This window comes from Ranitomeya variabilis, chromosome 2 (genome assembly GCF_051348905.1).
Source record: "Ranitomeya variabilis isolate aRanVar5 chromosome 2, aRanVar5.hap1, whole genome shotgun sequence".
Lineage (NCBI taxonomy): Eukaryota > Metazoa > Chordata > Amphibia > Anura > Dendrobatidae > Ranitomeya > Ranitomeya variabilis.
The window spans coordinates 645,202,779-645,220,295 of record NC_135233.1 but is presented as its reverse complement, the minus strand read 5'-3'; the positions used below and the strand labels follow the sequence as shown (position 1 = coordinate 645,220,295).

At 42.8% G+C, this 17,517-nt stretch overlaps 1 protein-coding gene across 1 annotated transcript in view; it reads right to left on the bottom strand.

Moving 5' to 3' along the window:
- SFT2D1 (SFT2 domain containing 1) overlaps positions 1–17,517 on the bottom strand; it is a 44,381-nt gene that overhangs the window by 25,434 nt on the left and 1,430 nt on the right. Inside the window, exons 2-3 of the mRNA XM_077289146.1 lie at positions 8,306–8,392; positions 1,320–1,405 (exon numbers count right to left, since the gene is read on the bottom strand). Coding sequence (XP_077145261.1) covers positions 1,320–1,405; positions 8,306–8,392 — 173 coding nt within the window. The remainder of the gene's footprint in view (positions 1–1,319; positions 1,406–8,305; positions 8,393–17,517) is intronic.

The window sequence follows — 17,517 nt, the reverse complement described above, 5'->3', positions numbered from 1 at the left end:
GTTCGTTTTTCCTTGGTTTTGTAAATAAGGCATAACTTTCTGCATCTAAGTGTGCAGCCTGTAAAAGGTGCCCGTTACACTATTTTTTTTTTCACATACTTCTTTTAATAGCCTTATGTTATTTATTTTTCAAACAAAAGAGCCATATAGGGTCTTGTTTTTTTGCAGGACGAGTTGTCGTTTTTAATGAAACCACTGACTTTCCCATATTATGAAATGAAAAATTCCAAGTGGGTTGCAATGGTGAAAAAAAAAACGAATTCCACCTTGGCTCGTCGGATTTTTTTTTTTTACATTGTTCACTCAGCAGTAAAAATGACCTAGCTACATGATTCTCCAGGTAAAGAACAATTACGTAAATACCAAACAGTGGTGAAAATTAATCTGGAAAATTGTTAAAAATAAATGTGTGTATTTTTCAAGTGATAGAGATGTGTGAGGGCTTGTTTTTGGCATGACATTTTTACTGAAACCATTTTGGGGTACACACGACATTATTGATCACTTATTGTTTGGGGAAACTGCGGTATCTACGAAGTGCAAATCTTGGGCGGTGCTCACAGTGGCTGGTGGCCTGCTGAAGGTCCCACTGCTGCCATCTTTTTCATCCTGTGAAGCCAAGTTTGTGGCTGGGCTTCATAGGAAAATTTTCGTTCATCCTGCAGTACTGTTTTATTGCTGTATATAGAACCAGCAATCAGATGATTGCAGGTTAAAATTCCCTAAAGGAATTAACTTTTTTTTTATTTTAACTGTATAAATATATCTAAAAAAAAAATATCAAAACTGTTATCCTATTAATTAAAAAAAAAACGCACATTGGTATCGCAATGTCTGTAAAAGTCCAAACAACATACAAAATTAACCTAAATGATAAACGCCATAATGAGAAAAAAATATATATAACAGGTTGCCGCACCCCATCAAATCAATTGAAACGACTTGGAGAATCATATTGCCAAGATATTTTTTTTTGCACAATTAAGACTGTAAAAACAAAACAAATAAAAAAAACAATGGCTGAGGATAAAGCGGTTGTCTGTGAATTTTTTTTTTTAGATTGAATAAGCTGGCTGAAGTCTGAATAAGTCTACAAGCTGAAGCCGCAGTGACCAATCAGATACAGCAGAGCAAGTCAGGTCACACGACTGAACTCAAGCTGTGAAATGCTGCAGCATTGGGCACAATGTTCATAAATAGCCATTTTGGGTAAAATTCATTGGAAGAAAATCAGTTGCATAATTCTAGAAATATATTCTGCACTGTAGTGCCTAGACAGAGGAAAGTAGTATTTAGGTGGCTTAAACATGAATGCTTACCTAGCTAATGCAGCAATGTTCCCCAGTGTGTAGAAAATGGCAAAGAGCTTGATTCCGGCATTGGGAACCCAAAGTAATGCACTTCCCTGGAATGACAAAAGGTTGTCAAAATAATCATAAGAAAAATTAAAAAATTCATGGTTGTTCCATGAACAAAGTACATTTTAATTAATAGAGCTTGCACTATAATAAAATTTTACAATTAAATGTGTTAGAAAAAAAATGTTCCTGTGCTGAGATCTACTATATAATTGTCTAAGGGTCACTTCCGTCTTTCTGTCTGTAACGGAAATCCCAAGTCGTTGATAGGTCGCAGCAAAACAGCCATGACCAATCAGCAACGGGCACAGTCCAGCGGCAAAATGGCCGCTCCCGCTCCTTACTCCCCGCAGTCAGTGCCCGCTCCATACTCCCCTCCAGTCAGCGCTCACACAGGGTTAATGGCAGCTTTAACAAACCGCGTTATGCCGCGGTGTAACACACTCCGTTAACGATGCTATTAACCCTGTGTGACCAACTTTTTACTATTGATGCTGCCTATGCAGCATCAATAGTAAAAAGATCTAATGTTAAAAATAATTAAAAAAATAAAAAAATTCATTATATACTCACCTTCCGGATCCAGCCCAGGCCTTTCCCGCTCCTCGCGACGCTCCGGTGACCGGTCCATGCATTGCGGCCTCGCGAGATGATGACATAGCGATCTCACGAGACCGCACGTCAACATCTCGCGAGACCGCAATGCACTCTTGGGAGTGACGGGCAGTCCGGCCGCTCCCTACTCCCTGCACTCAGTGCCCCCTCTATACTCTTCCCCCCCCGTAGTCAGCACCCACATAGCGTTGTAGCAGTCCGTTAAACCGACTGCGTTACACCGTAGCACAACGCTGCTATTAACGCTGCTATTAACACTGTGTGACAAACTTTTTATGCTGCCTATGCAGCATCAATAGTAAAAAGATATAATGTTAAAAATAATTTAAAAAAATCCGCAGCAGCTTTTCCTGCAGCTCGCGATGCTCCGGACCCATCAGCGACATTGTCGCGGGATTTAAATCCCGCTTCGCTGTTCAGCGACATTGGCGCGGGATCTAATGTTAAAAATAATTTTAAAAAATAAAAAATTAATATATACTCACCTTCCGGATCCAGCCCAGGCCTTTCCCGCTCCCCGCGACGCTCCAGTGACCGGTCCATGCATTGCACTCTCGCGAGATGATGACGTAGCGGTCTCGCGAGACCGCTACATCATCATCATCTCGCGAGACCGCAATGCACTCTTGGGACCGGAGCGTCGCGAGGAGCCTGGGCTGGATCCGGGGGGCCGACGGAGGGTGAGTATATAACTTTTTTATTTTAATTCTTTTTTTTAACAGGGATATGGTGCCCACATTGCTATATACTACGTGGGCTGTGTTAGATACTGTGTTGGCTATTCTATATACTACATATCTGTGCTATATACTACGTGGCCGGGCAATATACTACGCGGCCGGGCAATATACTACATGGGCTGTGCTATATACTACGTGGCTGTGCTATATACTACGTGGCTGTGCTATATACTACGTGGGCTGTGCTATATACTACGTGGGCTGTGCTATATACTACGTGGGCTGTGCTATATACTACGTGGGCTGTGCTATATACTACGTGGGCTGTGCTATATACTACGTGGGCTGTGCTATATACTACGTGGGCTGTGCTATATACTACGTGGGCTGTGCTATATACTACGTGGGCTGTGTTATATACTACGTGGGCTGTGTTATATACTACATGGGCTGTGCTATATTTCTCTGCTGTATCTGTATAGGACAGCCGACAGCTGCTGGATTGTCACCTGTATGGGGAGGCTATAGCTCATGTCAGTAAAAAGACGTATTGGAGGTCATTAAGGGGTTAAACTACCGTGTTTCCCCAATAGTAAGACACCCCCGATAGTAAGACGTAGTGGGGGTTTTAGCGGGGTCGGCTAATGTAAGACGCACCCCGAAAGTAAGACATAGTAAACTGTACGTTGGAAAAATATAAGCCATAGTACCGGTACCTTTTGCTGCATTACTGTATTTTTCCGCTGCCCGGAATCAGAGCTGGGAAACCACGTGGTCCCGATGATTAAGTGCAGTGAATATTCATTAGCGGCTCCCCGCCCACCGATCAGCTGAGCGGTGAGCCGGGAGCAGCAAATGAATGCTGCACTTAAGCAGGGACACGCATGGCTTCCCCAGCTGATCCCTGCAACTGCTGGGGAGATTTGTGTGTCCGGGGGAGGAGGAGGCAGCAGCAGGGGCCAGGAGATCGCTGCATACCTGCCTGCCATGCTTGGACGCCGAGTGTTGTGCACACACAGGACCTGTGATGATGTCAGAAGTGGGCAGGCTGGAGAATCACATGGCAGCTCAGAGCCCTCCCTCTTCTTGACATCATCACAGGTCCTTCAGGCTCCCCACTAGAATCTGCAGCTTCCTCATAACCTGTGCTGTGGAAAGGCAACAGAGGGGTGAGTATAGCCATATTTTTTATTTTAATTCTTTATTTTTTACATGAATATGGATCCCAGGGCCTGAAGGAGAGTTTCCTCTCCTTCAGACCCTGGGAACCATCCAGGATACCTTCCAATACTTGTGTCCCATTGACTTGCATTGGTATCGGGTATCGGTATCGGCAATATCCGATACTTTTTGGATATCGGCCGATACCATCCAATACCGATACCTTTGAGTATCGGAAGGTATCGCTCAACACTACTTACGGCGCAATCGCAATATACGGCGCAATTTTCCAATATAAGACATACCCTGAAAGTAAGACATAGTGGGACTTTTGAGTGGTAAAAGAATGTAGGACACTGTCTTACTTTCGGGGAAACACGCTATGGTTTTCTCTGAAACACCTCAGCATTTCAGGAGTTAAATATATATGGCTGTTATCATGCAGCCAGTGCCAGATACCTGCTGCCTGATATTCCCAGGCAGCATGTATCAGTTGTCAGGTCCCCTTTTGAATGCCAAATTGGTGAGTACTATCAATAAGGCCGGCTTCACACTAGCGCAGTAGGCCTGCGCATAGATCCGCATGCGTCTTGCGTACCTATAGTTAACATTGTGTACGCAGGAACATGCGTTGTATGCGGATGCGTCCCCGTGCGTCGTTTTGACGTGCCCGTCGAACGCAACAAGGAGCTGGTGCGTGAAAAATAAAAAAAGAGACACCACAGACCTACTCACTAAACTGGAAGACTTGCAACTTGACACTATTTTAGCATCAATTGTTTATACAGCATTATCCCACATGATCAGGGCCTGGAGGCAGTATCATATTATTTAGGTCCCAGGCTGGTGGGAGGATACTGTTGTCTTCCAGGATGAGGATGTCACATGGTGCCCCCGGATTAAATTCTGGGGGGTGATACATTGCTGACATACTCGTCCAGTGGTCAGGTGGTAAACATTCTTTTGAGTCAGTTGTCTCACACCTGAAAGCCAACAATGTGGGTCTCAGATTTACGTGTGAGGGGACAGAACTGCATTCTTGGATATCATGATCACAAGGGGGAGGGGAGGATACATCATTACTAGTGATGAGTGAATATACTCGTTACTCGAGCATGCTCGGGTGACCTCCGTGGCAGGAAGCAAAGAAGAGGACGTCATTGTATGAAGATGGGAGGTGCTGGACCCGGACCGCGATGCCCATCGGACTGGACTGCACCGGGACCGCCCCTGGGTGAGTATAATATAACCTGTTTTTTCTATCTTGCAGGTTACATCGGGGGCTTATATACAGCATTACAGAATGCTGTAGATAAGCCCCTGATGCCGGTGGCCTTAGCTTATAGGCGAATTTTGGGGGTGACATTCACTTTAATGTATCTAAGGTTTTCCCTACTGTGGTCACAGGCAGAGTATATAGAAATAGGGATTTTGTCAAATGCAAAACAGCAGGGGTGGTCTATGTTTGCACCTGAACCTGCCCAAAAAACTAGGTAGGAAAAACTAAAAAACCCTTAAAAGTGAGGACTGAGGAACATGTCGGTGACGTAAACCATGGTAAAGATATACCTCTGGCTCCTCACATAACCAGTGTTCATCAGGGGAACCTGAAGTCATTTTCCTTTAAGGTAACTGCATCAATTTGCGCTATTTATTCATCTCTTTTAAGCCAAACACTATGCATTAAAGCCTGAATAGTTTGATTGTCCACTTACTCAGCGGGTCACGCACTGATGGTTCCACTCTAGCATTTCTGGCCTTGTGGAACGCAATGCGTGTCATTGGATTATCACATCTGGGTTGGAGCGGTAAGGTGACCGGAACACCACTTCCGATGAGAGTGGTCATGTGACCGGAGTATTACTTCCTCTTTTTTACCGGCGATGCCTGTATATAAGGCGTAATGCTACCACTTGAGGGTCCACACATTGGCAGAAAGCAGCATTTGTGTTGAAAGTGTCCGGGAGCAGCCTGGAGCCCCTCACTACTGATTCCCCTGATGAACCCCTTACGCCATTAAAGAAGGGGGAAAACGCATCGGGATGTGATGCGTTATTTTCATCCAAAGCTAAGTGACAATGTCAATGGTTATTTGCAAAAGAGTTATTATAAGTTGCAAGAGTTCTTATTGAACCTGTCAGTCATGCTCAGTAAGGGTGATATGTTTAAGAGGCTATTGTGGTTTTGGAGGATAATGTGTCCCTAGCCAATTACTGGATGCCATATATCTATCCTTTTCCCTATTGACAGCTGATCACTCAGTTAGTAAGAGGTTTTGTCTTTTATGGAGTGTGATGATACATGACTAAGGGTGCTGTTATGTGTGTTAAAACAGACTATTTCAAACATATATTAAACAATATTACAACAATACAGACACCTGCTATTACTCTGAAATATTGAGCATACAAAGTCTCAGTTCATTGGATACCTATAAAATACATTTACAGTCAGGTTCCATCTCTTGTAAAGCATTTAAGCACTTTCTTTGGGTGTTGGTGACAGCTTGATGAGGGATTTCCCTGAAGGGTCAGACAGGGTGAGCCTACATTGAGCGGGGGTGCCAAAACATATCCCCTAGGGTGCCAGCCTCTGCTGCCAGGTAGGGAAAAGGAGTACTAATATCTGTTCCCTTAGACTATTTTCTAAATATCTTTTAAAACCTGGTATAAGAACCAATGTCTGATCCACTCATCAAGATTTGTGTTATTTATTGAAATAGAGCTTTTTGAAGAGATAAAAGCTAATTTTTAGGTCTGTTTTTTTTTTTTTTTTTTTAAATTTGGCTTTTGTTCAATTTCTGATTTTGTCTTTATGTTTTGTCCTCCCAGAACCTTAACTTTTATTTTTCTGTCCGCATACACATGAGGGCTTGTTTATTGAGGGACAAGTTGTACTGTTGAATGACACCATTAATTTTAGCATATAATGTACTGGAAAACGGGTAGAAAATTCTGTGAGGTGAAACAAAAAAAAATTAAAAAATTAAATTCTGAAGTTGTTTTTTTGTGAATTGTTTTCATGGCGTACATTGTGTGGTAAAAAATGACCTAGTAATACGATTGTGGTCATTGGCAAGATTACGGTAATACCAAAGATACAGAGTTTTTATTTTTTTTATTTTTATTTTAGTACTGGGAAAACAAAATCTGAAAAGAAAAAAAGACAATTTTAGGAGCTGTGACACCATATTCCGAGACCCGTCACGGTTTCATTTCTCGGTCGATGGAAGTGTGTGATGGCACAACGTTTTTATTGATACCATTTTGGGATAGATATGACAATTTGATCACTTATTAGAGCATTATTCATAGTACTGCAGTGACCAAAAAAAAATAAAAACAATTTTGGTGTTCTTGAATTTTCGAAGTTTACAGTGTTTTCTACTGATTAGATTTCGGTGCACAGGGACTGGACTGTAGACTGGGTCTACTCCTTCCTGTCTGATTCCTCGGCCCCTCTGCAGAGGAGATTTTAAATAGAAAGGGGGCGACATGTCAGTGAAAAAGCAGTGACCAGAGGAAGAGGAAGGAGATCTGGAATCACAGAGAGGGAGAAGACCCAATGTACAGTCAGGCCCCAATGCACCGAAATCTAATTAGCAATACACTTAAGGCCCCGTCTCACATAGCGAGATCGCTGCTGAGTCACTAGTTTTGTGACGCAACAGCGACCTCAGTAACGATCTCGCTATGTGTGACACGTACCAGCGACCAGGCCCCTGCTGCGAGATCGCTGGTCGTGTCGGAATGGCCTGGACCTTTTTTTGGTCGTTGAGGTCCCGCTGACATCGCTGAATCGGTGTGTGTGACACCGATCCAGCGATGTCTTCACTGGTAACCAGGGTAAACATCGGGTTAATAAGCGCAGGGCCGCGCTTAGTAACCCGATGTTTACACCCTGGTTACCAGCGTAAATGTAAAAAAAAACAAACACTACATACTCACCATCTGATGTCCGTCAGGTCCCTTGCCGTCCGCTTCCTGCTCTGAGTGCCGCCGTACAGTGAGAGCGCAGCACAGCAGTGACGTCACCGCTGCGCTCTGCTCTCACTGTACGGCGGCACTCAGAGCAGGAAGCAGACGGCAAGGGACCTGACGGACACCGAAAGGCGAGTATGTACGGTTTGTTTTTTTTGGTAACCAGGGTAAACATCGGGTTACTAAGCGCGGCCCTGCGCTTAGTAACCCGATGTTTACCCTGGTTACCCGGGTGCTGCAGGGGGACTTCGGCATCGTTGAAGACAGTTTCAACGATGCCGAAGTCGTTCCCCTGATCGTTGGTCGCTGGAGAGAGCTGTCTGTGTGACAGATCCCCAGCGACCACACAACGACTTACCAACGATCACGGCCAGGTCGTATCGCTGGTCGTGATCGTTGGTAAATCGCTATGTGAGACGGGGCCTTTAGATAAGGATTTGTTTCCCTTTAATTGTACAGGCAAATACAGGAAATGTATGGGAAAAATGAGGGAATGGTGCAGTTTACTTACCAGGATTGAAAAGACAATTCCAGAAACAAAGCATATTGCAAACCATTTCACTCGAGTGCCAAAATTTAATGAGGAGGAATCCAAAACCTAAAATAAAGTAAAAAGGTATTAATGGACTGCTCATGTGGCACAATTAGAAAAAAGGTAATCACAACTAAAATGTCTATACAGAGAAAAAAAAAAAAATGGTCGACAAAGTCTAATGTATGCAATGGCTAGCACCATCTCCGGACAATAGGAGAAATTGGATTTCAGCGTGTCACGGACATAAGACGTTAGCAGGGGCTAATTCCCTCTTCACAGCAAAATAACTATGCACCAGGCTTAGCGTGCATGTCTATGGAGAAAGTACAGAATGTAGTCACTTTAATTGTTAAACACCGGTCCAATATCAACTATGAAAAAACCAACCGTCCGAATTTGGATGCAGCATGCGTAGTGCTTTCATAAGCATATTACATGTACAGATAATATATTATTCATTAGATTTTTATAAGCAAACAATTATAAGAGTTATGTATCATACACATAGGTTTCATTTACCTTTCCTGGAGTAGATGACAATCCTTCCGTAAGCAAAAAAAAAAAAAAAAGAACAGAAAACAAAGCAATGCAAAAAATAAAATCAGCACATGACATTACAGTTTAATACCTAGGAAGCTGCAGGCATTACATGACATTGGGTGACTCGGATTGTATTGTGATTTATCTCTACCTGTAGAGCGTCCCTAAATCTGGCATTACCCTTAGGAATCAATCAGCTCACAGTTCTATATTCTGTAGAAATATGAAAACATGGCAAGTGCTGCATCTGTTTGTTCTATGTAAAACAACAAAATCCGCCGTACTTACCTGGGCCATGCCAGCGCTGCTTCTCCACTGCTCCCCCTGGCCTTTGATGCCCCAACCACTGGGCTCAGTACTGGTGGTATGCAATGGGACCAGCATTGTGGTTACTGTTTACAATGGAAACCGCAGCACAATTTGAACATGACCTAACAGTCTGGGAGAACTGTCAAATTTGGTAAAAATATGAGCCACTAATATGTATTAGATAATTAATGTCAGTGAAAAATTATTGAACAAGGTCAACATGAACAAGGTCAATCCTTTGTGGTCTATATGAGGCTGTGCATTCAGGTAAGGAGCCCTGCGGCTGGTCCGTGCCTCACAGTCCAAGGTAGGTAAGCGGCCACCAGATGGTGTCTTGCCCTGCTCTCTCCAGTGTGAACTTAAGGTGTTGGGCAGCGCTAATAGGGCACTCCAGTCCATAACTGGAGTAAATTTCTGCCATAAATGCACTGCACCTGTTAGGTGTGCCACTTAATGAATTAGGCATGTCTTACTCCAGTGTCTCTGCTCATTAAGACAGCCATACACTTTTTCAAGCACAACTACTGCAATTTTCAGACTATAAGATCCAAATGTTATGGGGAAAAAAAGAGTAAGGAAAATGGGGGTGCATGCTCTAGTCCAAATGTAGCTTATCTTGCCTGCTGGGAGAAGGGTGGAGTGGAGGAAAGCATTGGAGTTGGGTCACAGGAGGCAGGAGCCCGTGGGGCGGACCCACGCCTTCCTCAGCTTCCTCCCCCTTGGTGTGTCTATATCAGGTATGCTATATTTAAGTCAAATATTGTCTGCTTTTTATGTTTTTTCATACTCCCTCAATGTGGTTGCAATACTGGTTCTACTCCCTGATATATGACACCCTACCACTTGGTATTAATTGTGGGGTATAAATTAGTAATTGTTTACCATTTTCTTGTTACGGTACTTTGATATAAGCTTGTACCGTGTGTCCTGCACTTTTTTTGCGCTGCACATATGCATTTTCTGCCTCTCATCTGTAAGGACATGTTTACCATTTTAATAAAATCTGGGCTACATGATTGTTTTTTCTTTCCCCTCTTTTCTCTTTAACATAGGCAAATTCCACTGCAGGCTCCCTGTCAACATGGCCCTACAGCTGTTGCAAAACTACAACTCCCAACATGCTTGGACAGGTTGTGACGATGGGAGCTGTAGTTTTGCAACAGCTGCAGAGCCACACAGATTGTGCCAGACTGGTGTCCCCATACAAGAGCGATGCACAACCTGTGACTCTGCAGCAGCATATCCCAGCGTACTGAGCGTGTGCACACATCCTAATTGTTGTCAAAAAAGAATTTTCCAGCTGGAAACAAGTTTTTTGGAAAACAAATTAAATTATTGCAAAATAATAAAAACACAACACAGTCATCTATTTACTAGAGTACTACCATTTGATGCGTTCTGGGCAGTAGCTGCTACTTCAGCTTCAGGAAAACATGTGACCGCTGCAGCCAATCACTGATTACATGAGATGTTCTACAAACTCCTAACATAGGTTTCAGCTCCTGACCATTTTCAAGATATTGTTAGTTTGCAGGGAGTGAATGAGAACAATAATCATTGTTTCTATAAAACTGTTTTTGTGTAAAAGCGCCAAAGCAAAAATTTTTTACATAAATGTGGTACTGTCATAATCGTACTGAACAGAATAATAAAGCAGCCTTACTTTTACCACACGCGGAATGGTATAAAAAACAAACAAAATACAACTTATGAATTGCCGTTTTTTTTGTCATTCTGCCTCCAAAAAAATCGGAATAGAAAGTGATCAAAAAATGTCATGAGCCCGAAAATGGTGTCAATAAAAATGTTAACTCGTCCCGCAAAAAACAAGCCCTCACATGACTGTCAGATGAAATATGGAAAAATTATAGCTATTTTTGCAATAAAAGGCGTCTTTTAGTGTGTGACAACAGGCAAACGAAGACCCGATAAAAATCTGGTATCGCTGTAATCACACCGGCCAGAAGAATAAAGTCGCCTAATCACTTATACCGCACTGGGAACGGCGTAAAAAATAAATAAAACAAATTCTTCACCTGCTGTTGATGTGTTCATTCTGCCTCCCAATATCCGCAGTAAGGCTCGTCTCACATTAATCCAGTGCTTACACCGGGGTTTCCGTTTAAATCTTTGAAACACGTGATTCAGTTGGAACACCCAGAGGAAGATTCCCTATAATGAGGCAGATGGAGGCACTGTGGATGCTGTCTGGCCACCTATGATCCAGAAGTCCATCTTTTTAGTTGTGCATAAAAGTGTTGTCCGCCATAGCTTTGTGCACATCTGAAAAGAAAGATAACGCTGAACAGAGTCAAGACGGAGACCAGAGTAAATCTGCTGCCTCATTACAGTGAATGGATCCCTCAGGGTTTCATCTGAATCACGACACTCAGAAATTTATATGGAAGTGCACAGCATAGAGCGCCAGATAAATGTGATCCCAAACGTTATGTTAAATGTTCCAAATAAAAGCTTTAACTCAATCCACAAAAAACAAATCCCCACTCAGGTCCGTCATCTGTTAATGGAAATATAGGGGGCTTCCACGTTACTGATAGTACAAAAGCTCTGGAATAGTGTTATAGCTCATCCCCCCCCCCAAAAAAAAAAATAAATAAAAAATCCTCAAATTCTGCGCCCCCAAATCCAAATGCCCTCCCCTTCTGATCCCCACAGTTTGTCATGTCTGTAGCGATGACAGCCCACCTAATTTTTGGATGAGTGTCTCCAGAAGCACGAGATGGGCACCACAGCACACTGGTGACTACAACACACACGTACTAGTGACAGCAGTGCCTAGTATGTTTCAATGGCAGTTTGTAAGTTTCAATCAGCAACATCCACTACTGCTAGTTTCTGGAAAACACACATGGAGTCAAAATTGTTACACCTGTAGATAAATTCCCAAAAGGGTATAATTTCTAAAATGCGGTCACTTGAAGAAGAATTCTGCTCTTCTAGCACTTAGGGGCTCCGTATATGGAGTCCACAAATTATTCTAGCAAAATCTGAGCTCCAGGAGGAAAATAGCGCTCTGTCCCTCCAGAGTGGCTAAGCAGTACTGTACAGCCATAGATAGGGTATTTTTACATTCAGTAGAAATCATTCAACAAATTTTGGTGCTATTTTTACCAGTGTGAAAATGTAAAATCTGGATGGCAAAAATGTAATTTTTTTTTCTTCACTGCACAATGGTATAAAATTATGTAACCCATCTGTGGTGTCAATATAATCACTGTACCCATAGATTAATTTACTGAGAGGTGTAGTTTGTGAAATAGGGTCATTTATGGATGGAAGGGGAGAGTTCTGCTGTTCTGGCTCCTCAGGGGCTCTGCTAATGCGACATGACACCGTCAAACCATTCCAGCAAAATCTGAACACCAATATGGCACTTCTTCCCTTCTGAGCGTTTCGACCACATATGGGGCATCTCTGTACTTAGGAGAATTGCACAAATTTTGGAGTCCATTTTCCCCTGTAAACTTTATGAAAAAAAATTTGGGCTAAAAACATTTTTGAGGGAAAAATCTGTATTTTTTATTTTCTTGGCTCAACATTATAAACTTCTGTGGACCACCTGAGGGTGCAAAGTGCTCACCACACATCTAGATAAATTCATTGTGAGGTCTAGTTTCCAAAATGGGGCCACTTGTGGGGGGATTCCACTGTTTAGGCACATCAAGGGCTCTTCAAACGCAACATGACACCCGCAGAATATTCCATTAACATTTGCGTTCTAAAACGTCAATACATCCTTTCTGAGACCTGCCGTGCACCCAAACATTAGTTTCTCTCCAAACATGAAGTATCAGCGTACTCAGGAGATATTGCAAAAAATATTTGGGGATTTATTTTCTCCTGATACCCTTGTGAAAATATATAAATTTGGGGCTAAAAAACATTTTTGTGGGGAAATTTTTTTTATTTTTTTTATTTTCACTGCTCAATGTTAAAAACTTCTATGAAGCACCTGGGGATTCAAGGTACTCCACCACAAATCTACATAAGTTCCTTGAGGGGTCTAGTTTCTAAAGTAGGTTCACCTGTGGGGGGTTTCCACTCTTTAGGCACATCAGGGGCTCTCCAAATGTGACATGGCGTCCACTAATTATTCCGCCAAATTTTAAATTCAAAAAGTCAAATGGCGCTCCTTCCCTTCCAAGCTCTGCAGTGCGCCCAAACAGTAGCTTTCCCCCATATATGGGGTATCTGTGTACTCAGGAGAAATTGCACTACAAATGTTGGGGTCCATTTTTTCCTGTTACCCTTGCAAAAATAAAAACATTTGGATCTAAAAAAAAAAAAAAAAAATTTGTGAAAAAGTAAAATGTTCATTTTTTTCTTCCACATTCCATTAATTCATGTAAAGCACATAAAGGGTCAATAAACTTCTTGAATGTGATTTTGAAAACCTTGAGGGGTGCAGTTTTTAGAATTGTGTTCACTTTTGGGTATTTTCTCTCATATAGACCCCTCAAAGTCACTTCAATGGTGATATGGTACCTAAAAAAAATTGCTTTGTAAATTTTGTTGGAAAAATGAGAAATCGCTGGCCAACTTTTCACCCTTCTAACTTCCTAAAACAAACAAATGATGTTTTAATTTTAAAAATTGTGCTCATGAAAAGTAGGGATGTGGGAAATGTTATTTATTAAATTTATTAACTATTTTGTGTGACATAACTCTCTGATTTAAGGACAGAATTTTCGACAAATTTCCGATATTTCCACAAATAAAACTCATATCGAACAAATTTTACGACTATCATGAAGTACAATATGTCACAAGAAAACACTCAAATCGGTGGGATCCGTTGAAGCGTTCCAGAGTTATTACCACATTCTGATCAGAAAGGCGAAAACATGTTTCGGAGTGAAGGGGTTAAAGGTTTATAAACTTAAAATTTGGATAAAGAAACAAAGGACAGTGTGTATATTACTGTAACAGCTACTGAGTAGCAACATTGCAAAATATGACTTCTAGGATTGAGCCAGCAATGGTGAACACTCCCTGCAACATCCTGTGGCTTCACAGAGGCAGGGCCAGATCTTATCCCCAGCACCAGCTAATGCCTGGTCAGCTACACTGCGCAGAGATTAACCCCTCTGTCCGTGGTTGGGGAAACATAACCCAGAGCATGTTGCACTTGAACATTCCAGCTCTTTTAATTACTCAGGAGACAGGCGATGCAAAATGTATTAAGCAGCAACTTATCAATACCCCTCTAATAATAACCCTGGCTTAACCATTGGACTTTTCTAGTTTTCTACAAGGTCAAATATGGCATTGAAGCTTTGCTGCAAAACACAGCTCTGACTTTCGGGTAAGGCTACTTTCACACTAGCGTTTTTGGCCTCCGTCGCAATGCGTCGTTTTGGCGAAAAAACGCATCCTGCAAAAGTGCTTGCAGGATGCGTTTTTTCCCCACTGACTAACATTAGCGACGCATTTGCGACGCTTTGCCACACGTCGCAACCGTCGTGCGACGGTTGCGCCGTGTTGTGGCGGACCGTCGGCTGCAAAAAACGTTACATGTAACGTTTTTTCCTGCCGACGGTCCGCCATTTCCGACCGCGCATGCGCGGCCGGAACTCTGCCCCCACCTCCACGCACCTCACAATGGGGCAGCGGATGCGTGGAAAAACAGCATCCGTTGCCCCCGTTGTGCAGCGCATTCACTGCTAGCGTCGGTACGTCGGCCCGACGCTCTGCGACGGGCCGAGTACGACGCTAGTGTGAAAGAAGCCTTAGGCTGGAATCACACATGCAGGGAAGGTAGAAGGGAAGAATTTCACCCAGGCTCGAGGACTGGAGTTGGGGAACACTGCGCTAGTGAATACAGGCTGCCAGTCGCGTATCGAACACTCATTCTCAGGTTTAATTATTTTTAGATTTGCTTAAAGATTATCCATCACAGGACTCGAGTAGATGGGACATGAGCTGCCGAGAACAAATGACAAGTTCTACATTCAGAGCTGTTGTTGATCGTTCTGTGTACATTAAGTATAGTCGGGTAGTCTAAGCAGGCGATTAAATAACCACCAGACATGAATCCTAACGGCAGTCGTTGAACACCACTCGGCAGTTCCGCAACTGTCCTTTTTATCTGATACAATGTTTTTCAGTCACAAAAAACTCTGTAATAAAATATGCAGTGAAAGAATTCACAGTAAAATTACCCTAAATATTTTTCCCAACTCTCAGAAGATGACTAAGCTGCAGGGGCAGATAGTATAGGTGGTCACCTATATACACTGCATGGACATATAGCATACAGCTTTATGTATGAGTGTTCACCTATATACACTGCAGGGGCAGATAGTATACAGCTTTATGTATGAGTGGTCACCTATATACACAGCAGGGACATAGTATAGAGCTTTATGTATGAGTGGTCACCTATATACACTGCAGGGGCAGACAGTATAGAGCTTTATGTATGAGTGGTCATCTATATACACTGTAGGGGCAGATAGTATAGAGCTTTATGTATGAGTGGTCACCTATGTACACTGCAGGGATATAGTATAGAGCTTTATGTATGAGTGGGCACCTATGTACACTGCAGGGATAGATAGTATAGAACTTTATGTATGAGTGGTCACTTATATACACTGCAGGGACAGATAGTATAGAGCTTTATGTATGAGTGGTCACCTATATACACTGCAGGGGCAGATCATATAGAGCTTTATGTATGAGTGGTCACCTATATACACTGCAGAGGTACACAGTATAGAGCTTTATATGAGTGGTCACCAATGTACACTGCAGGGGCAGATAGTATAGAGCTTTATATATGAGTGGTCACCTATATACACTGCAGGGGCAGATCATATAGAGCTTTATGTATGAGTGGTCACCTATATACACTGCAGAGGTACACAGTATAGATCTTTATGTATGAGTGGTCACCTATATACACTGCAGAGGTACACAGTATAGATCTTTATATATGAGTGGTCACCTATGTACACTGCAGGGATAGATAGTATACAGCTTTATGTATGAGTGGTCACCTATATACACTGCAGGGACAGATAGTATATACCGTATATACTCGAGTATAAGCCGAGATTTTCAGCCCATTTTTTGGGGCTGAAAGTCCCCCTCTCGGCTTATGCTCGAGTCATACCCAAGGGTCGGCAGGGGAGGGGGAGCGGGGGCTGTCTAATTATACTCACCTGCTCCTGGCGCGGTCCCTGCACGTCCCTGGCTTCCCCGTTGCCGGCAGCTTCTTCCTGTAGTGAGCGGTCACATGGTACCGCTCATTACAGTAATGAATATGGGGCTCCACCTCCCACCGAGCACTCCGCCTCCAAGCCACAGGTGTTTTAATCGCAACAGGTCCATTACCCCTCCACAGAGAGAGAGAATGTTAGTCTAAGAAGAGGTTTCACAGGCACCCATTCAGATGGAGACGTTTATTCTCAGCGAGGAAAGGAAAGCGTAGGACCTGGTATACGAGAGATGCCCTAAAGTGGCTACCAGGTACACATAAAATTGGCCATTTGTATGCGCTAAACGTTCTCATTTTTCATATTTCTAGTGCAGTAATGCAGTTCAGTTTTCATGTTTCATGTTTGCATGTTTCAGCGCTGCAGTGTGCTGCCTTATTTACTTGACTACACTGCAGGGGCAGATAGTATAGAGCTTTATGTATGAGTGGTCACCTATATACACTGCAGGGGCAGATAGTATACAGATTTATGTATGAGTGGTCACCTATGTACACTGCAGGGGCAGATAGTATACAGATTTATGTATGAGTGGTCACCTATGTACACTGCAGGGGCAGTTAGTATAGAGCTTTATGTATGAGTGGTCACCTATATACACTGCAGGGGCAGATAGTACAGCGCTTTATGTATGAGTGGTCAGCTATATACACTGCAGGGGCAGATAGTACAGCGCTTTATGTATGAGTGGTCACCTATACACACTGCAGGGGCAGATAGTATAGAGCTTTATGTATGAGTGGGCACCTATATACACTGCAGGGGCAGATAGTATACAGATTTATGTATGAGTGGTCACCTATGTACACTGCAGGGGCAGATAGTATACAGATTTATGTATGAGTGGGCACCTATATACACTGCAGGGGCAGATAGTATACAGCTTTATGTAGGAGTGGTCACCTATATACACTGCAGGGGCAGATAGTATACAGTGTTATGTAGGAGTGGTCACCTATATACACTGCAGGGATAGATAATATACAGTGTTATGTAGGAGTGGTCACCTATATACACTGCAGGGGCAGATAGTATAGAGCTTTATGTATGAGTGGTCACCTATATACACTGCAGGGGCAGATGGTATACAGCTTTATG